At 38.7% G+C, this 22,507-nt stretch overlaps 1 protein-coding gene across 10 annotated transcripts in view; it reads right to left on the bottom strand.

Annotated features, from left to right (window-relative positions):
* Positions 1-22,507, bottom strand: part of HUWE1 (HECT, UBA and WWE domain containing E3 ubiquitin protein ligase 1) — a 144,910-nt gene that overhangs the window by 107,473 nt on the left and 14,930 nt on the right. For all 10 annotated transcript variants that reach the window (XM_060087588.1, XM_060087594.1, XM_060087595.1 and 7 more), the window contains 4 exons: positions 10,183-10,251; positions 5,753-5,851; positions 4,844-5,050; positions 3,314-3,466 (listed from right to left, as the gene is read on the bottom strand). In XM_060087588.1, coding sequence (XP_059943571.1) covers positions 3,314-3,466; positions 4,844-5,050; positions 5,753-5,851; positions 10,183-10,227 — 504 coding nt within the window. In that variant the 5' untranslated portion in view covers positions 10,228-10,251. The remainder of the gene's footprint in view (positions 1-3,313; positions 3,467-4,843; positions 5,051-5,752; positions 5,852-10,182; positions 10,252-22,507) is intronic.

Raw genomic sequence — 22,507 nt, 5'->3', positions numbered from 1 at the left:
TGCAGATACTGCTTTTTTAATTGAAGGTTTGTGGCAACCCTGCATTGAGCAAGTCTACTGTTTTTTTCATTTTTCCAACAGCATTTGCTCACTTCACGTCACGGTGTCACATTTTGGTAATTCTTGCAATATTTCAAACCTTTTCATCATTATTATATTTGTTATGATGATCTGTGATCAGTGATCATTGTTATTACTACTGTCATTATTTTGGGGTGCCACGAACCATGCCCATACAAGATGGCAAATTTAATGGAAAAAAAATGTGTTCTGACTGCTCCACTGGCTGGCTGTTCTACCATCTCTCTCCCTCTCCTCAGTCCTCTCTGTTCCCTGAGACACAATAATATTGCAATTAGGCCAATCAATAAACTTACAAGGGCCTCTAAGGATCAAGTAAAAGGAACAGTTGCACATCTCTCACTTTGTATCAAAAGCTAAAAATGATTAAGCTTAGTGATTCCTACACGTTGGATCCATTTCTGGAAATTTTCCACTGTTATTACCACACTATTTTAATTCCTTTTAGCTTTATAAAAAAAGTTAATACCCAATAGGAAGAGTACTTCCTCATTCCATTTTCAATATTTTCTTGGCTATTCCCAGGACTTCCAGTGAAGAAACATGGAATTTGCTGAAAACTGTGAGGACAAGGGAAATATAAATACTTGATGCCACAGAGGGGTGACAGGTAAGTCAAACCAAGGATCTGAATTTGCAAGGCGGAATAAGCTTGAAAGGCTATGTATCTTCACAATTACCTTCCTTTTGTTTCTTCTGTTGTCACAACTAACTGTTCTGTAGAATACTTCAACTATCACTGTCACCCCTAAATCTTTCTATCTTTTGTGTTCTAATAAAAATCAAGTGCCTACGATAAGTAAGTTGTGGTAAGCTGGGATCCTTAAAAGACCATGTCAAGCCAAACTTGATTCATGAAAAGTCTGTGATGTTGTGACATTTCTGAGATATTATCATTATTAAATACAAAGAAACATTTCTTACAAAATTATGTAAAGTTAATATGGGAAAACACTGATGCTAGTATGTTAAGTAAATAAAGTAGGATATCAAGTTACATATACTATATGCATTCAGCTATGTAAAGAAATATGCATAAAGACTAAGAAAATGTACCAAAATGTGAAGAGTAGATACATAATTATGATAAATTTCCTTCTGTACATTTCTAAAATTTTTAAATACCAAGCACCTATTTTTATTATGATGTTTGTTTTGCAGCCAACAAGATAAACCTATGGAATGTTTAAGATTCAAGGGTACTTACTAGTTAGTACTAAGAATAACTAGTTCTTTGTCCTTTTAATTATGCCCCCATAACACTTTCTCAACTACTATGTGAGCTTTTTAGAGAAAAGAACATGTTTTATACTATATCCAGCACAGGATTAGCCATATACTTCTTGAATGTTATCAAGTGGAAGAGTTGGGTGTGGATTCAAGGAGCTGGGTCTCAGGCTGACACCCAGGTTTGGAACATAAGCCATGCTCAATCAACTCTACAAACAGCAGTTATCACATTTTACACTTTATCAGGGGCTAAAAGCCCATGGGCTTTTCCTAAAAATAATGTAACTTCTGAATCTCATCGTCCTCACCTACTCCATAGTTACCATATGATCCTGGCAATTAAGTAGACACCCAATAAATAACATTTATATCAACCATGTCATATTTGACACCACCTCACTAGATGGGATTTGCTCAAGAATGGGTATGTATTCAGATATCAGGGAAAAGGTCTTGATGCCTTTGGGATGGAACTATAAGAATCTGGTAAGATTTTGTAACTTTGCCCAATAGGATAGATTAAACCAATGGTTCTCAAAGTATGATCCCTGGACCAGCAGCTTCAACATCCCCTGGAAACTTATTAGCAATGCACATTACTGGGCTCTGCCCTAGGCCTACTGAATCAGAAATGGGGGTTGTGGGAATTGAGGTAAAGGGGTATGAGCAGACAGGGGAGGGAGACTAATCTATGCTTTAATAAATCAACTTTCTCATGCATGCTCGAGTTTGAGAACCAGTGTCCTAGACCCTTACAAAAATCAACCAACTGGCTTTTAACTGATTCAAGTCTTCCTGGAGAACTTCTGCTATATTCGCAGTTCACTAATATCTGTGCATAGTCACAACTGGCTCACATCACTGGGTTAACTGAGTCACTAAAAAACTATCATGAGAAAATGGTTAAAAATAATCTTGGGGCTTCCCTGGTGGTGCAGTGGTTGAGAGTCCACCTGTTGATGCAGGGGACATGGGTTTGTGCCCCGGTCTGGGAAGATCCCACATGCTGCGGAGTGGCTAGGCCCGTGAGCCATGGCTGCTGAGCCTGCACATTCAGAGCCTGTGCTCCGCAACGGGAGAGGCCACAACAGTGAGAGGCCCGCGTACCGCCAAAAAAAAAAAAAAAAAACAAATCTTGTATTTGCAAATCCAAGAAAATAAAATATGCTCAAATTTTAAGGGAGGCTCCATCTGGATGAATATCAGGTGATTAACATTCTCTTTATACTTTCCTATACATCCTAGAATTTTTGCAATACATGTTACATTTATAATCACACAAAAATGATTTTAAAGTAACCATGCACCTAAACATAGCCTGAAACTTGAGTTGTATGACTTGTGAGGTAACCATTTATTATTCAGCTTTTAAAAAGTTAGCCCTACCAACTTTCTTCCAAGAAAGCTTTCTAGCAATGGCTACCTCTCTCAAACCTGAGTATGCATTATCAGTTTGCCTCTACAAACACTGGACAATAGTTTGACTAAGCTGAATTTAACATGAGCATTTTTGCCTTCAATTAACAATCATTACCACCACAGACCAATTACTGAGCACAGCACTAAGAACCCTACATTTTATTTTATTCTGAAAATACTCTTAAGGTAGATATAACTAAATTCTCAGATGAGAAAACTGCTATCAGAGCTAATAAGGTAGGCCAGGATTCAAAATCCAGATCTTTTATTGCAGCCAATGTTTCCCTCCAAGTAGAATCTGATTCTAAACTTTCCAGAAGAGAAGTGGCCATTTTTGAACAAAGAGAGATTCTCTTTGTGAGCAGAGATTCATGAAATCCCTCAAAATTACTTCATAAAATTGAGAATACTTCCTAGGATTTTTGGGGTAACTTAGTTAAATGGGCCCCAATAGTTCTACTCAATTAGGCCAGTAAAGTTAACTTACGGATTCCTATTCATTTTGACACTGCAAGAAACACCTGTGAAAAGGAATAACAGGGTTCAACTTCTGTGTCCTTCCAACTCTTCACCCATGACTCACCTCTGCCAAGTGCTGCAGCCGGGTTAGCAGTGGGGTTCTCTTGTCAGATCCAAGGCGTGTGATATAATTTGATCTTTTGCTAAATACGTACAGAAGGTTGAGGACTGCCAGCACCACTTGCATATCAGAAGAAGCCAATAAAGTTGTCAAATGCTACAGGGGACAAAAATGGGGGGGGCAAGTTCATGGTATCAGGCATACAAGACCTTGAAAACTTGAAATGCCATGGATTTATAAAGCTATCAAGAAGTTTAACAATACAAAAAAATTTATAAATATTTGAGCACCCACAACATGTAACCTTATGCCCAAGCAGCTTACAATCTGGCAGCAAGCCAGAAAGTCCAATTTAAATTAAAAAAATGTGAACAGTTCAAAATTACATAGGTGTCTCCACAGGAAGAAACAGATTACAAGAGAGACAAATGTAATATTTTAATACATAGCAGAACTCAAGAACATTAAGTTTCCAACTAGACTAAAAGTATAGACTAAGATAATTTTATGCTCCTTCTGTATCCTTTACAACAAATATAAAATTGGAATTAATTAAAACACAGGGTTCTTCATATAGAAACTAAAAATAACAGTTGGTGGCACTTATGACTGTTACAATACAGTGTATGTAACAATAACCCAATAACTATTTTTGCTTTTTAATACAATCAGAATTCACCAATATATTGAAACATTTGGTTAGTGTTAAAATCAGTATGTAATTTAGCTGGAAATGAACCAAAGTATTTCTGGTTGCTGATTATCCACAGAAGGCTATGGATTTCCTTTTGCAGCTTATCTATGTCATCTTCAACAGGCTGCTTAGCCATCCCCTACTTAAAACTTCAGGTACTAGGTCTTTAGTTGAGTTATTCCACTTCTCTTCTTAAGTCATTTACTTTCTGTTTGTTCTGATTCTGTTTCTTTAATGAAGACTTAGGAAAAGTAACACATAACAACAGGGCACTAAATCAAGTGATAAAAACTCTAAAGTTAGGCTAAAGGAAGAGAGTTTCTTCTTACACTGATTTTTGACCAGTTCAAAAGTTCACTAATTCCTGTGCCCACTTTACTCTTTAAGAATACATAGCATGCTATTAATATACATTTTGGGGAGGGGGAGAAGAAATTAAAAAGCAGCACACTAAAACTTAGAAAAGCAGTAAGTGCAGTAATGTGTCAAGGAAATCAAATTATGTCTAATATTTTAAAAGTAATTTGGGGCTGCTCTGATAACCTGGGACCAAGATCAATTCCTGTAAATTCCCAAGAATACATCAATACATGTATTACATTCTCATTAACTTCTTAAATCTTAAAAGGCAAGGTGAAGGTGACAGTAAAGAACCTTCCCATCAACCCTGTGAAGGGTATCTTTAGCCAAGAAACATCCTACCATTGGCTTTGACACTGAAAACCCCAGAACTCCATAATGAAAAAGAAAGAATCATCAGAAAGAAAGAACAATTTCCTTATTCTGGACGTGAACAATTCTAGTTAAGAACAGATCACATAGGCTTGAACCTCTCCTACCTCTATGGAACTATACAGATGCCGGGAAAAGCTGTACTCAATGAGCAAGGCTGTGAAGTTCAACACAGCCAAGAGAAGCATCTTCAGTTGTTCTCTTTCTGGCCTATCACACACGAGCATCCATGACATATTCTCCACTGTCTGTCCAGCGTCTGCCAGAATTCCATCGAAGGAGTCCAACAGATCCACCCAGTGATATAACTCGCACTGGAGAGGGGAAGAGAAAGAGGAAGATATAAGAATAAGGTAGGGCTTCCCTGGTGGCGCAGTGGTTGAGAGTTCGCCTGCCGATGCAGGGGACATGGGTTCGTGCCCCGGTCTGGGAAGATCCCACCTGCCGCGGAGTGGCTGGGCCCGTGAGCCATGGCCGCTGAGCCTGCGAGTCCGGAGCCTGTGCTCCACAATGGGAGAGGCCACAACAGTGAGAGGCCCGTGTATCGCAAAAAAAAAAAAACAAACAAAAAACTTGTGCTAACACCAGGAGACACCACAAAACCCCTACAGCTAGGTCTTCAAAAGGAGAATTCCGGCTACCTCTGAGGTCTAAAAACACAAGGACTTTCCCTGCCAGAATCCACTTTATCTGAAGTGCTCATTTTTAGAGTTATCTAAAGAAGAGTCTTTTAAGCTAAGAGTAAAAATCCTGAGACTATCTCAAACTCATACTGTCAGTCAAACTAAAGGAATTTTGTGGTTGAGATTCTTTATCATCACCTGTATAAACATTCTTCATCCTTGGCTAGCAAAATTTTCCTTTTACATTTCTTTCAAAATTTCCTTGGCAACCATTCACAGGCTAAAAATTACTGGTCTAGAGCTGTGCCAGACACACACTAGATGCTTATGAAGTAATTGCTGAATGAGGCTACCTCATTTTGATTTCTCTTTTGGGAGTATGGGTTTACATACCTTTCCAATGTTCCATGTTTTGATCTGCTGCAGTTCCAAGAGGAGTTGCTCATCATTACAAACTTTGAGTTTGTCTATTAAGGCTCTGCAGTCTGCAGGCTGAGAAAAACAAACAGGTATTCACAAATGGTGTTTTGGAGTATGAGGGAGACACAACAAGGAAGAATAGGAAAAAAAACCCCTTATGTCAACACACTCAATGATTTAACTTTTGATAGAACGCACTACTTAAGTGGAAATTTGCCAGACGATCACTTGAGATTAATACAGAAATCTTACAATGAAACAATCCATCTGTGTATTTTTTTAAAACCTGCATGAACCTGTAGATATAGACAAACTACTTGGAAGTGTACAGACAACACAAATAAAGGAAACAAGCTAAATATCAATAAAAACAAAATGAAGGAATCTGTATCATAGTCTGAAAGTTAACCAGAATGCCTGATAAGAAATGTTCAATTAGAGGAACACTGAGGAGCCCTAGTGAATTCACAAAGGTGAAGATTAGCACTGGCTGCATTTTTCTGCAACATTAAACCGTCCAATTATTGGAGGCAAAGAATTTCTGAACTGTGTAAAACTAGGACTCCATTCTTACTTGGGGTTTCCATTTCCATATATTCCTGCTCTGTTTTACTGATGAAAGGGCCTGTTTGTCAGGTAACAAGGTGTGGATTCAGAGTTCATAGTAAGTTTCCAAAAGTGGTGGCGGGGGGATAGGGACTGGGACAGAGATGCTTCTATTAATGGATGGCAGCTGGAAGTGATTACACTTGCTCTTTGACTCTGTAAAGCAGTATGGTATCCTAGGAATGGGCCTAGATTTGGAACCAAACAAATCTGGGTTCAGTTTTTCGCTTGATGTTTACAAAGTTGTTTGATCACAAGCAAATCCAACCTCTTAGCCACAGTTTTCTTACCAGAAAAAAGACCTAAGAACCACCTTGGAAATGTGAAGCTCAAGTGTTTGCATAAAACACTTATCTCACATAATAGGAGCTTAAATACTGAAAGACAGCTTACTGTTACAAAGAGCATGGACTTTAGAATTAGGTAGTTGGTAAGCTACCTCTTTGAATCTCAGTATCCTCTTCTGCAAAATGAACTTAACATGACCTATTTACCCAGCAATGTTGTGAGATTTAAACTAGGGGCATTTTCAGCAGCCAAAATGGAACGTGGAACAATAGGGGCTTAAGGGCAAATTTTTTTTAAGCTAAGTCTGAAACCTTTTCTCTCTCTAAAGTAAGCATTATTAAGAGCTATCTCAAATTTCTGTGGTAATTAAAGGCATGTAAAATTCTTGGCATAAAACCCTTCAACAAACCAGACCTGCAATTTTTCTTCCTCTCCTTGAAGTCATACAGGTTGAGGGAGAGGTACTGAAGTAGTAGAAACAGATAACAAAGGAGTGTGAACCACCAGCTCATGCAGTTCACTTGTGCCTTCAGGACCTACCTGGGCCTACTATCAAATATACCACTTCAATTTCTAATGGATTGCAACGATGCAGATCCAATTTTATGATTCTGTGGGTTAGATAACACCCAGTTCATGACAAACATTTGGGTCCTGTAATCATTTGGTTATCTCATAATCAGGCATTCAGTCTTTATCAAGGTCCAGTAGCAAGCCAGAAGCTGCTTTTCTGAATGTCAGAATAGCTGTTGGCAGAGAACAGCACGGCCAAACTCTACCCCCTAGGTCTTAAGCTGTGATTCTCCTATTGGGGCTTGCCAGAGGCATCCCACAGCATCTTTGGCTGACACTTAAGTCAGACACCTGGATCTACTAGGCCATAATGTCCACGGAGTAGGGCAGCTTACATCATAGCCTGAACCTTCTGCAGAGTCTTCTCTAGATCCAAACACTACTATCACTTTAGAAGTTATCCAGTAAATGGATCAAAACAGCATGCCTAAATGTAATACATGCTGGCTCCAAAATCCAAAAAGGCACCCCATACACTGTTCCTCTTTCTTCATGGTGTGTGGTACAAGGTGCAAAAACATGTCTCTCACTTTAGAAGGGAAATTTTGACATTTCCCAGACCTTTGAACTCCTAGAAAATTTCCTGACGTGGCAGGCCCTCAACCTTCAAAGGGCACTCTCTGGCACACATATGTCTAAGGCATCTAAAGTGTTTGTGCTTTCTGTTCACAAGCCCCAGTTAGCATAACAGCATCAATTTAACGTACCAGCACCATGTTGTTTTATCAGGAGTATCAAGATCCCTATGGACCTTGTGGTCTGCAGAATGCACCAGGGACAAAAGTGTATCTTTACCGTCTTGTCCCTGCTGCATAAATGCAAACTGAGTGTGATTTTCCTTACTCATGGTAGTGCAAAACAAAGCACTTGCCAGTTCAATGGCTGCATACCAATTGCCATGGTTTATACTGATTTGCTCCAATAAAGATGTCAAATCTAGGGAAAAAATCCTCTGCACAGCTGCCGATACATAAAGTGATCAATAAATATCTTTCTTGTGCAGTCACTATGGAAAACAGTAAGAAGGTTCCTCAAAAAATTAAAAACAGAACTACCATATGATCTAGCAATTCCACTTCTGGGTATTCATCTAAAGAAAATGAAAACACTAACTTGAAAGGATATATGAACCCCCATGCTCATTGCAGCATTATTTATAATAGCCAAGATATGGAAACACCCAAGTGTCCATCGATGAATGGATAAGAAGATGTGGTACGTATATACAATGGAATACTATTCAGCCATAAAAAAGAATGAAATCTTGTCATTTGTGACAATATGCATGAAACTTGAGGGCATTATGCTAACTGAAATAAGCCAGGAATTTGTACATAAGTGTGACTCCAAGAACAAATCTATAACAATCTACTAGGTAAAAGAAAAAGAAATTGAATTTCTCTGATTATCTACAAGGTTGAATTATCCTGGAAGTTAAATGACTTCAGGCAAGTTTTCTTTTTGCTCTTCAGTTTCCAAAAAATTTGAGTATGTTAACTGTCGAAAATTCTAGATGCCGAAACATATCAAAAACAAAATGAGGGCCTCCCTGGTGGCGCAGTGGTTGAGAGTCCGCCTGCCGATGCAGGGGATACGGGTTCATGCCCCGGTCTGGGAGGATCCCATATGCCGCGGAGCGGCTGGGCCCGTGAGCCATGGCCGCTGGGCCTGCGCGTCCGGAGCCTGTGCTTCGCAACGGGAGAGGCCACAACAGTGAGAGGCCCGCATACCGCAAAAAGAAAAAAAAAAAAAAAAATGAAAAGCAAATGAACAGGTATGTAAAATGAATATACTCAATATGTATGGCATATTCAGTAAGAAACTGACATTCCAATGTCAAATACAAAATAAAACAGCATGAGCAGACAACTATTATAAGGCCAATAAATGTGAAAATATATGTATTAATGCATGCAAATCAGAACAGTGAAATATTTTTTCTCCACCTATTAACAAAAATGTAAAAGATGATCTGCAATGCTGGAGAGGATGTAGGAAGACAGCACTTCTCATACTCATTAGTATAACACTGAATGAAAAGGGCAGGAGAACTGCCCATGCAATACTGGAATAAATATCAATAGTGATACCCTTGGGTGATACTTGCCAGGTAGTTACAGTTTTTAAAAAACCAAGTGGCCTGTATTTAGAAAATGAACCAACTAATTATGTGCCAGATACTTTGCTGAGCAGCTACCTCACATCAAGGAGGGAGGAATTTTCAACCCCATTTTACAGCTGTGGAAACCAGGCAAGTTAACTCTCAGACACAAAAATCTAGTAAGATTCAAACCCATGTCTAATTCCAAAGCTTGTGCTCCTTGAACTACAGCACACGGGGTCTATGGGAGTGTCATAACAATACAATACTGTCTTAATTTCAGAATGCAGTTTAAGCAGGCCAATAGAATATTGGACAGAAGCTGGGATTTCTACTGCTGACATAGGATCAACTGACATGGCCACCCAATACATAGGTTAATATAGGTTAAGCTGAACTGTATGATTAAGAATCAGTAATAAAGAAAGCTAAAACACTGGACTCACATGAAATCTAGTGAGAAAGGTGTTACCACTTTAATTTTCTAGATAACAAAATTGAGAAAGATCCTGCAACTACAGACAGAATTTGAATCCGTACTTGCTCTTTCCGTTATACCATGCTGCTTTCAATGCACAGAAGCAGCAGCCAGACAGCCTACTTCAGGTATATATAGCTATAAACTGTTTAGTGCTCACTCTCCACTGATCACTAGCTTATTCACCTTTTTAACCAAGGGAAGTTCAAAAGAAAATTTGACTGTTTCAAGACAAGTTGCTGTTTTACTGCACTGTGTGTATATAAGTGATGATATATTTGGAAGATCAATATGAGTGAACTGACTGCAAAGATTTTTTTCTGAAATGAAAAAACAGGCAAACTTTTGGATACTTACAGCCTCAGTAGGTGTCTTTTTCAGTTTAGTCCTGTCTACTTTCATGTTTTCGATTTTCTGTTTTATGATCTGAAAAGAAATTCCCCAAAATGTGAGACTTAAAGCTGCAAGCTTGAGCTCTACATGCTTGGACATAGACAATATAGAACAAAGAGCATGCAAAATGTTTAAAGTAAAATTGGAGTTATGATGCAGGCCAACTCAGAGGCACAGATACGAGGTAAAGAGTGGTAAACAATCTCTCCAAATAAAACTGGCCCACATTCAAGTTACACAAGCTTGTAACCAATTTAAGCCAAAATTAAAATGACCCCACCCTGACCTCTCAAACTCATACTTGAAAGTAAGAGTAAAATGTTTTAACACACCTCAGGATGGAAAAATTCACCATATCCTGCAGTTTTTTGGAAAACTCAGCAATTCCACTTCTCGGAATTTACCCAAAGAAAATCATAAGAATGTATATAAATATTTAATCACAAGAATCCATACTGCATGACCATGTATAACAGTGAAGAAGTGAAAAGGATCAAATATCCAAAATAGGATTGGTTTAAAACAGACTATTACACAGCTGTTAAAAACACTGCACACAATTACATAACAGCAAAGCTGTTCATGGTGAAATAAAAGGGTTACAAAACAGAATAAATAGTATAAACCCATGTTTAAAGAAAACAGCTTAGAAGGGGTATGCATCAAAATGTTAATTCAATCTAACCAAAAGGATTATGTATGATTGTTTTACCTGTGCTTTTCTATATCTTTATCTGTACTGTTTTAACCCATAAAAATATATTATGTCATAAGAACAAAGGAAACAAAATACTTTTTTTTTTTCATTAGAAAATGAGGTATATAAAACTCCCACTAGAAATATCCTGAGCACAGAACACAATCACTTTACTAAGGTCCATTATGATGCTCCGGCCAAGGCACAGGAAGAAACAAAGGTTTCCCCCCATTAGCAACTAGCACATGTGCAGAGGAAGAGGTGAACTGCAGGGCTCTTTACCTCTAATAATGTATTTGCTATACAGCAGTCACTGGGGGTCAATGTCCCTCCTCCAAGAAGGCTGGCATAATATAAAGCTGACTAAGCACAAGTATAAATTTTAGGCAGCTTTTGGTCTAGAGTTAGTCCAACATGCTCAGTATTTTGGAAATAACATGTATTTGTCTGTATGGCTGGCATCCATTCAACCAATGGGCATTCAGAAAGAGTTGGTACAAAATCCAGAATATGTTCTAAAATGTTGCTGTAGGGATCATTCCTGAAGAAAAAAAGATGCTTCCCCTCTAAAGTTCACATTTAGGGTATGTGATTACAGATTACTTTTAAAAAAAATTACCTCAGCATCTAAGAGAAAATAAGCAAGATGCCTTCTGCCAATAACTTCCAAGTATCTAAAATGAGGCCAACAGGATTCTGGAAACAATCTGATACATGTAGTGGAAACTATAAGTGAGCTACTTGTACACTTACTCTCAGGTTTGCTTTGTCTCACAAAACCTCACACCCATTACTTCGAGCAAGTGGCTGTCACATCATTGTGGCTGTAGTCATTTGTGGGGGGCTATTACACTGCCTCAGCTACAGGAAGTAGCAGTTAGCCCCAACACCATACAACCCGAATCACTGAATACTCTCCCTACAAAATTAGGAGCAAAGTAAGAAGGTCTGCTCTCTCCAGTTTCATTCAACACAGTGTTGGAAGTTCTAGCCACTGAAATAAGGTAAAAAAAGGAAGTAACAGGTATACAGATCAGAAAGGAAGAAATAAAACTGTCCTTATTTGCAGGTAACAAAGGATTATCTAAGTATAAAATCCCAAGGAGTCTACAAAAAACTCTACAGAACTAACAAGTGATCTCAGCAAAGTTATAGGATACAAAATAAACATACACAGATCAATCATATTTCTGTATACTGGCAATGGACATGTGGACTCAAAACTTTACAACACCACTCATAATTGCTCAAAAAAATCTGAAATACTTAGGCGTAAATATAACAAAGCATGTACAGGCCTTGTATGATAAAAACCACAATATGTTGATTTAGAAAATCAAGACCTAAAAATATGAAGTGATATACTATGTTCATGGACTAAGAAGACTCATATTAAAGACAATGGAACTACAATAGCTCAAACAATTTTGAAAAAGGAGACAGAGGGAATCACTCTATCCAATTTTAAGACTCTCTCTCTCTCACACACACACACACACAGAGCTACAGTAGTCAAGATTGTATACACAGTAATAGAGGAGGGATAGACACATATGCCAATGGACCAGAATAGAGAACCAAGAAATAGACCCACACAAATATGCCCAACTGATTTTTGACAAAGGTGAAAAAGCAAGACGATCAAAGGATATTTTAATCAACAAATGGTGCCAGACCAAGTAGACATCTATATGCAAAAAGATGAACTCTGACCTCAGTCTCATATTTTATATAAAAATTAACTCAAAATGGATCATGTGGCCAGGATGTGCAGAAAAGGGAACTCTTGTGGACTGCTGGTGGGAATGTAAATTGGTGCAGCCACTATGGAAAACAGTAAGGAGGTTCCTCAAAAGATTAAATATATGATCCATCAATTCCACTTCTGGATATTTATCCAAAGGTAACGAAAAAAACTAACTTGAAAAGATATATGCACTCCCATGTTTACTGCAGCATTATTTACAATAGCTAAGACATGGAAGTAACCTAAGTGTCCACTGATGGATGAATAGAGAAAATGTGGCTGTAGATAGATAAAATGTACACCACATTTTATGTTTTTATATATATTAAAGATATATAAAATGTAATATTGTTCAGTCTTACAAAAAAGAAGGAAATCTTGTCATCTGCGATAACATGAATGGACCTTAAGGGCATCATGCTAAGCGAAATAAGCCAAACAGAGAAAAGACAAATTCTGTATGATCCCACTTATATGTGGAATCTCAAACAAACAAACCCCCCCCCCCAAAAAAAATACAAAACTTATAGATACAGGAAACAGATTGGTGTTTGCCAGAGGCAGGGGCTGGGGGGTGGGGTGGGTGAAACAGATGAAGGTAGTCAAAAGGCACAAACTTCCAGTTATAAAACAAAGAAGTCATGCGGATATAACGTGCAGCGTGATGACTGTAGTTAATACTGTATTATATGTTTGAAAGTTGCTAAGAGCAGATCTTAAGAGTTCTTATCACAAGAAAAAAAATTGTAACTATGGTGATGGGTGTTAACTAGACTTATTGTGATCATTTCACAATATATACAAATATGGAATCATTATGTTGTATACCTGAAACTAATATAATGTTAAACGCCAATTACATCTCAAAAAAGAAAAAAAAAAGGATGATGGACTTAAATGTAAAACTATAAAATCTACTGGGAGGGGCTTCCCTGGTGGCACAGTGGTTGAGAGTCCACCTGCCGATGCAGGGGACACAGGTTCGTGCCCCGGTCCGGGAAGATCCCACATGCCGCAGAGCGGCTAGGCCCGTGAGCCATGGCCGCTAAGCCTGCTCGTCTGGAGCCTGTGCTCCGCCAACGGGAGGGGCCACAACAGTGAGAGGCCCGCGTACCGCAAAAAAAAAACAAAAACAAACAAACAAAAAACCACAAAAGAAAAAATCTACTGGGAGAAAATATTTGCAAACCATACATACTATCTAGAACATATAAAGAACTCTTGAAACCCAACAATAAAAAAAAATCCTCCAGAACAAGAGCACAGACTAAAACTTGTGCAAATAACCAACTCACCACGATTTTACTGGTTTAAAAAAATGTAGATGAAGTCACTGGCAAATCTTCACACAAATATGTATCTCACTTTAACTAAAGCTATTTTGACTTATTCTGTACCATTCAAGGGTCTGGACTGAAAACAATAGACTCTGGCTAACTAAAACAAAAATGTGATTTACTGGAAGGGTAACTGATAGCTCACGCAATCAACAGGAAAGCTTAGAGATCCACATTCAGAAAACAGACAGAACCAAGGAAGCGAGGCATCCTGGAACTACAGCCAAAGACCTCCCACAGACACAGCTTAGTTGGGGGTGCCTACGCTGCCAACACCGGACTCTGAATGCCTAGAAGCTACTGCTGGTAGCAGTATGATTTCTAAATGGCCTCAGGTATTTGCATCAGTGGCTCTAGATGCACTGTCCCAAGTGTGAGCATCTGATTGGTCAAGCTGAGGTCCCATGCCTATGCTCTAGCTGTCAAGGTTCTGGGAGAGCAAGTGCATTTGGCTTTTTCAGTTTCCACACTGTTCAGGTTCCAAACTTTTCATAAACAGATTCAGATGATAGGCACCCAAATAAAAAAAACAAGCCAAAACAAATGAATGATCAAGCACACGTTCCCGTAACAAGTACAATGTTAACCTGGCCTCTATAATTTTGTTGCAAGAAATACCTATAGTTTAAAAAAGATATCACTGCCTGTGAGACATCAATTAAGAAAATTCAAGTCTCTTTTGTTCCTGTTCTATTTCTAAGCTGGTTTCACAGTAGGAAGGGAGAATACTTTTTGAGTGCCCACTACAAACCAGATAATACTTAGGCTGGTGTTTCTCAAAGCATTCTAGAGCATCTTGCTCCATGAAGACTAGGTTCCAGTAATTTAGGAAATGTTACAAATTTCTCGTCCTTTAGGACAGTCACATGGCTGACTGACATTACTAACAGCTCCAAGAAATCCCGGGTAAAGGAAACTTATTAGGACATAGAAACATTTTTCCTGCAGGTGGCATCTATTGAAAGTCCAATTTAAGAATCCCAAAGAATACACTTTGAGACATGCTGCTCAGGGGCCTCATATTTTTCTTTCCTACAATCCTCACCATGCAAGCCAAGTTCTTTCCCCATTTACAGATAGAAAACAGAGGCTCAGAGAAATTCAGAACCTTGCCTGGTTAGTGAATGTTGGCGCCAAGATCTAAATCCAGGCCCTTCTGACTCCCAAGTCCATGCTTCAATAACATGCTGTTCACTTTATTTACTAGTTTTACAACAATAAATGCTTACAGATGAAAATACAAATTTGTGACAAATTCCTCTACACTGTTGGATCCTATTGTTCACAAAAAATATTGTAAGAGAGGAAGCTGGGGCACAGGGTGAAAAGCTGAGATATTATCAATCTCACTAATGATGGAACAGTAACTAGAGAATGAGTTCTACCTAATGCTTAGAAGTTAAACAGATGAAAATCCCATTACATAAAAAAGTCTCTAACAAAAAGAAGTGAATTCTAAACAAATCCCTGGAAATAGCCTACTGCCTTTGTTGGGTCAGACCAGAACTCTGTGCACCAAGCAATCTCTACACATAATAAATATTTCTTCCTAAACTCAGGTTAGAAAGATCAACTTTCAGAAAACTAATGAATTATTATGAATCACCATCTGTAGCGATTACCATTACACTTAAATACTTCCATTTAATTAACCATTTCTTTTTTCACTCCTTCACTCCCCCAACTTCACTTATCTTTGAAGTTTGAATCTTGGTTTTATAGGGTTTACATCAAGACAAGACGGTACAATTAGAATACAGTGAGGGAAGTCACTCTTTAAAGGGTAACTCACTCTGTAGTAACCACCTCCGGTTGATCAAATTTATAATGACTTTCAATATTGAAATCAGCTTAAGGGCAGAGGACACCTATAGTTCCAAATCTGGGTCAACAGCAGTTGAGTACAGTGGTGGACTAGCCTTACTATTCAAAGTATGGTTGAAGGATCAGCAGCACTGATATCACCTGGGAGTTACTAAAAACGCAAAATCTCAGGCCCCACCCAGACGTGAAGAATCAATCTGTATTTTAATAAGATCATATATTAAAGTTTGAGAAGCACCAGATTATAACACAGGCTCCAAACCAGGAAACCCAGGTTAGAATCCCTGCTATATCACTTACTCACTGTATGAACATGGACAAATCAGTGTATGTGCACTTCTGTTTTCTCAACTGTGAAATATGGATAACGGATCTCCCACTTCCATACTCACTTTCATCCAATCCATTCTCCAGAGAGCAGCAAAAGTAATCTTCTTAAAACATAAATCAGCTCACATTACTTCCTTGCTTAAAACCTTTCAACAGTTTCCCTACAATTATTTCCAAATTCTAACCATGAGCCAGAGGGCCCTGGCATGATTTGGCTCCTGGAACTCTCTCCAATCTCCTCTCTGCACAACCACATTAGTCCTTCCGTTTAGTTTCTGGAACACTCTAAATTGTTTCCAGCCTCTAGACAGTTACAGGTGCTATTCCTACTGGAATGCTTCTGCTCCACACTCTCATTCTTCCCAGAGCTAGTTCTATTTGAGAAATTCACTTTAAACTAAGACCCAAAGCGGCTTCCCAAGGCAACCTGCCTAAAGCTGTCTGTTATTTTTTTTTATGATAGTAACCCTGCTTATTTCTCTCATCGCAAATATCAATTAGTATAACTGGTTTGATTTCCTACAGTGTTAAGCTCTCAGCATCTAGCACAGCATCTTCCATGTGATAGATATGCAAATATTTATAGAATTGAGTTCAGGAAAGGAGTATGCACTGAGAAAAAAAATCTGTGATTGTAAGCATATAGACAGTACTTGAAGCCATGGGAGGAGAATCCAGCAAAGGAGAGGCTGGTGAGGTAGAAGCAAAACTAGTTCATCACGGCATCATGAAAGACACAAGATGGCAAGGCTAATCAGCTGGGTCAAATGTCAAAATGAGGTATGTCCAGAAAAATGTCCATTGAAATTGGGACTAGAGATAACTTGACAAGCATTAGTTCCAGTGGCATGGTTGGAAAGGAAGTCAGACTGGAATGAGTCAAGGAATCAATAGGAAGTGAGGCAATATAGATGGCATGTGTAGAATACTCCTGAAAAGGCTGATTGTAAATACAAGCAGAAAATTATGGGGTCTCACTGAAAGGCAGAGGGTAAGGGAGAGGAAAAGGAGATAATGGAAAGAAAATCCCTAAGAAAGTTGAGGGTAGGGGACTATATAGAATCTCACTATTTCACCTTAACATAGTGAACACTTACGTGGGTTTTCAACAGCAGAAATAGTACTAACCAGAATTAGGACAATCCTCTTCTTAATCTCTTAAAACTTGACTGAGTGTCCCTCCTACATGCTCACACTGTACCCTGTACCTATCACTTCCTGACATTAATGAGAAAATGTATGCCACAGGATGAGGAAGAAAACCAACCAACCAACCAACCAACCAACCAACCAACCAACCAACCAACTAACCAACCTTGGGAAGGGAAGAAATATACAACATTATCAGTGGTTGCCTCTAGGTGGCAGGATAACACAGTTTTATTTATGCTTCATGCTCTTCAGAGCCTTCCAAATTTTCTATAATCATGCATCCATTTATAATGAGAATTTTTCTTTTGTACAATTTTTCTTAAGGTAGAAAACAGTGGCCCCTGAACCAAAGGGCATGTATCAAATTAAGAAAAATATCCTCTAAACAAATGCCTTGGATTGGCTGCTGTTGGCTCTTGGAGCCTCTTTCCTATACCTCTTGCTGGTTAATCCTGAAGTATGGCACACAGCAAGCATTCAGTATTTATTGATTTGGTTTATTATTGGTAGGTTAAGAAATGCTGCACACATGTACGGGAGTGTGGATGAATCAGAGTCAGCCTACCCATGGGAACGGCTGCTCCGTGAAGGCATTTTCCCTATTTGATTGTTTTGTTCACAGCTTAGCTGTGCACTAAGCTCCTATAGGAAACAATAAATATTGGCTAATTAAATGAAAAACAAAAAGAACAAAACAAAAAAGTCAGCCTAAGATTCCCACCGAAATCATGGAAAAGCATTATGGTGGTTTTAAAGTAATGCTTTAGAGAATACTGAACTCCAACGTCCTACAAAGCAAAATACTTAATTATATTTGCCTTTTGCCTCTCTGCAGTCTCTTGAAAGTAAATTCGGGTGAGAAATGCCCAGACCGTCCATCATGTCAGGAAACAGCAAGCTGTAACTTGAAACCCAGCCTGCTATTGACCATTTGATTAGAGGCAGAGACATCACATTGACTGATTTGTAAAAGGGGACAAGGGGACACCACCTGATTATCAGGCCTTTCCATCCAGTCTAGTTTCTGATTGTTTACATTAATACCCACCAAATATTCTGAGAACCCATTTATCACCATAGTAACAACAGATAACATTTACTGACCACCTATTATGTATTATCTCTAATCCTTATAACACCTTGGCGATGAAGATCATTCCTGGTTTACTGAGGCCAAGAGTAGCCACATACCCAGTAAGTGGTACAACCCAGATTCAAACCAAATTTGCTCCACAACTGTACAGTACACAAAATGTCTATGCACAGTCCACCCTGCTACACCCCTCCTATAGACACCGATATCCCTGTCCTTGGCCACATAAAATATGACCCTGAGAACTTCTGACCTAGATTTTATTGGACATTTGATAGTAAGATGTAGTAATAAAGCAAATGAGGTATAGCCTTTACTCACCCAAGACAAATCTGGAAATTATCTGCAGAAATACGTCGACAGGGTCTCTCTCTCCCTCAAAACCTGAAAACACTATACCTCAGATAAGTTTTCATGCCTGTTCTTGGTGCTTTTCTGCACTGCAGTATACTCAAAATAAGGGCAGGGATACCGAGGAGGAAGAATCTGAAAACTCCAACACTGACTTTGGAGGTGAGAATGGCGCCTGAGAAGTCATCCCCTACACGTCCTCTACCCTACAGTCCTGGGAAGCTGCAGATCCAGGAGTTATCCTTCTGGTCATTACTCCCAATTACTTAGAGAGAGAAACTGGCATCAAAAGAATTTAGGCAACAAATAGGGCTCACCAAAGTTGTAAATCAGTTTTGCCAGCAGAGACGAAATGGCAGCATGCCAAGGAGACCTCCCTTCCTAGCATTCCTTAGAAAAAAAAATAAAAACAGCAATGCCTGTGTGAAAGTTATGCTTATTAAGGAGAAGAGGAAGAGACTCCTTGTCTACACATTTTAAATTGGTGCTCTGGAATAATCTTAGTCTACGCTTTAAGAATGCTCTGTCTCCCATCCCCATCTTTACTTGCGGCTGGATTTGGTGCAAAAGATCAATGCTAACAATGATGGATTATTCCCTATCTCATCACATCCAATTTCAAAGATGCAAGTACTTCTCAGTCTTGCCCACCTCTAACGGAAAATTAAGACATCAGCCTTTAAACTAATATGCTCTATTGAATTGTCAACAACTTAACCACACAAAAGCCTGCCACTATCTAATAGATGATCTTCACTCAGAAGAGCCACAGACAGCATTCAGTGAGTTCAGGAAAACACATCCGTCAGAAGTCAAAGCTAATTTAAAAATATCTTTAAAATAATTTACTTAAAAATTAAATCTGGAGTTCTCAACCCTAGCTTTGTAAAATCAACTGACACTTATTTTGAAAACGAAAAATGTCTGGCCATATAAACATCTGACTCAATAGATAAGAGGTGGGAACTTTTTTTTTCAAGCTGTGTAGGTGATTTGGCTGCACAGCCAGACTTGAGAGCCACTTTGTTATATATTGTTAATTATGCTTTGCCAATCTGTGATTCATTTAGGAATATGCTTAAAAATAATGGGGGAGGGAATGGGATATAAATAAGTATAGCCATGTGTTGACAACTGTTGAAGCTGGGTAACAGGTACATGGGGGTTCATTATACTGTTTGAAAACTTTTGTGTATGTTTGAAAATCTCATAAATTAGAAATATTTTAAATTAAGACTTTACCTTGCAAGATCCCCCTATTCCATCCTCCACATTGCTCCCAGAGCAATCTCCCTCAAACTCAAAATCTACCTACAACATCAAGTGTAAACTCCTTACCTAACCAGCATCCAAGACCTCTAGGACCTAATCCCTGCTTACCTCTCTTACCAGGGCCATGACATTACATAATATTCCTCTTGGCTCCCCACATGCTTTAACCATGTCAAGTTTTTACAGTTTCCCTACCATTCAAGACCTTTGATACCTTGACTCAGATTGTTCTCTCTGCTAAAATGGCTGCTCCCTGCATATATTCCCTAGAGCTCAGCTTACATGTCACTTCCTCTGTCAAGCCTTTTCAGATATCCCCTCCCCCAGAGTAACACTGATCACTCTCTCCTTTGTGTCCCCACTGTGTCCTGCACATACCCTCAATCAACACACCTCTCTTTATTTACATGTCAGTCTCCCCACTAGAGTGAGTTCTGCATGAGTGGGATTCTCTTTATCTTTGCATTCCTGTTGCCAGCATAGGAACTGTCACTTAGTAGATTAATAAATGAATGAATGACTACCCAGTAAATGTTTAACAAAGCTAAAAATCCCAAATCACTTTCAACGCTTTTTTAAAGTGACATTTTCAACTGAGAAAACCAATTTATACAACTCATTCAATCTGCATCTTTCATTCAACAAATAGTTATGAATATGCTATATGCAGGGCATTGTGATAGGTGCTATGAGATGGTCAGGTGTAAATCAGAGAAAAGGGAAGACTAGAAGCAATGGTAATATAAAAGCAACAAAAAGCCAGTATACAAAACACACAAATTACAGCTTCCTAGTGGTCAAAGCAAAGCTGGAAACACAATCAATTACAAGATCAACACACTACATAGGATAAATCCTTATGTAACACCAACCATAATCTTCTTGCTTTTTAAAAAAATTTGGATTTTTAGAGATTAAAGTTGCATAAAGCAGAGTACACTTTCAGCGAAAGTGAAACAATTTTAGCCCAGCTTTCACCTTTGGGCATAATGCTTTGGTCTAGGGAAAAAAAAATACACACAGACACACTAGGAAATATAAGCACAAACAACAGCAATTTGGACATCCTCTTAATGACACATGGAGAAATCTTTAGATTTCTTTGTGTCCTATATTGAGGGAGCACCACAAAAATCCTAAAATTCTATGGAAAATTTTCACCTATGTGGGTATTTTTCTGAGAAGATAGTTGATAGCTTTCTTTCATTGGCTTCTTAAAGAGATCTGTGACCTGAAAAACATTAGCAACTATCACCCCCCAGAAATATCTCCAAGACACCGTGTGCTTAGCCACTACAGTGTTTTCACTTTCATTTATGAAACACAGGCGTATGGTATTTCCCTTAAAGCCACATGACAGGCCACTGTCAAATACAATAAAGACAGTACAGGAAACCAAAGGAACAGAATTCCAACCCTTGTGCATTATTCAGCTCCAATTCTCTCATGTCCCTAGGTTTATAAAGAAATATGCAGCATCTCTAAAATTAAACCTCCTCTATGTAAGGGGGAATTCTGTATTCCTGGATAAAATACTCTAGCTCTGTATCCTGAAGACAGGTAGAAAAGGCACAATCCTTTTATAAAAAGGTTAGATTAAGTATATTTCTAAATAAAAGCTAGGTTTTAATGCCTTAAAATATTCTGACAGGGGCTTCCCTGGTGGCGCAGTGGTTGAGAGTCTGCCTGCCGATGCAGGGGACACGGGTTTGTGCCCCGGTCCGGGAGGATCCCACATGCCACGGATCGGCTGGGCCCGTGAGCCATGGCCGCTGAGCCTGCGTGTCCGGAGCCTGTGCTCCGCAACGGGAGAGGCTACAACAGTGAGAGGCCCGCGTACCGCAAACAAACAAACAAACAAAAATAATCTGACTAAAGATATATCTGTATGACGGGAAGAGAGAACTTAGTATTTATCTGCTACCATACATAAGGATTATTATTTTTTTTAATTTAAAGGTAGAAACTGAGGAATACTACTGGAAGAAAGTAAAAGTGAAATAGAGACAACAACAGAATGGAAAAGCCTGGGAGTCAAGCTGGGCTTAAATTCCACTTACTAGGTGTATAATCTCAGACAAGTTACTCCAAGTCAGTAACCTCTGTAAAATAAACAACACAGTCTATCTCATAGGATTGTGCCTGGCAAAGAGTAAGCCACATTATTATATCTTATTTCTTTTAGCTCCAGATTAATCTAAGGGCAGCAATCTTATGCTGGGTATCTCTCTCTCTCTCTCTCTCTCTCTCTCTCTCTCTCTCTCTCTCTCTCACACACACACACACACACACACACACACACACACACACACACACACACACACACACACACACACACACACGATCAAGAGCCAAAAAAAGCTGTTTCTTTCCCCAGCCTTTCTACATGTTATCCGCATATGAAGAACATAAAGTATTTATTAATCTCCAAACTGTTTGCCTTAATTACGGACATAAACTTAACTTTGATAACAAGATTAGGAAGC

The sequence above is a fragment of the Mesoplodon densirostris genome, chromosome X (assembly GCF_025265405.1).
Source record: "Mesoplodon densirostris isolate mMesDen1 chromosome X, mMesDen1 primary haplotype, whole genome shotgun sequence".
NCBI classification, from domain to species: Eukaryota; Metazoa; Chordata; class Mammalia; order Artiodactyla; family Ziphiidae; genus Mesoplodon; species Mesoplodon densirostris.
Note: the sequence above shows the minus strand (reverse complement) of the source record. Positions and strands in the feature narration are given on the sequence as shown.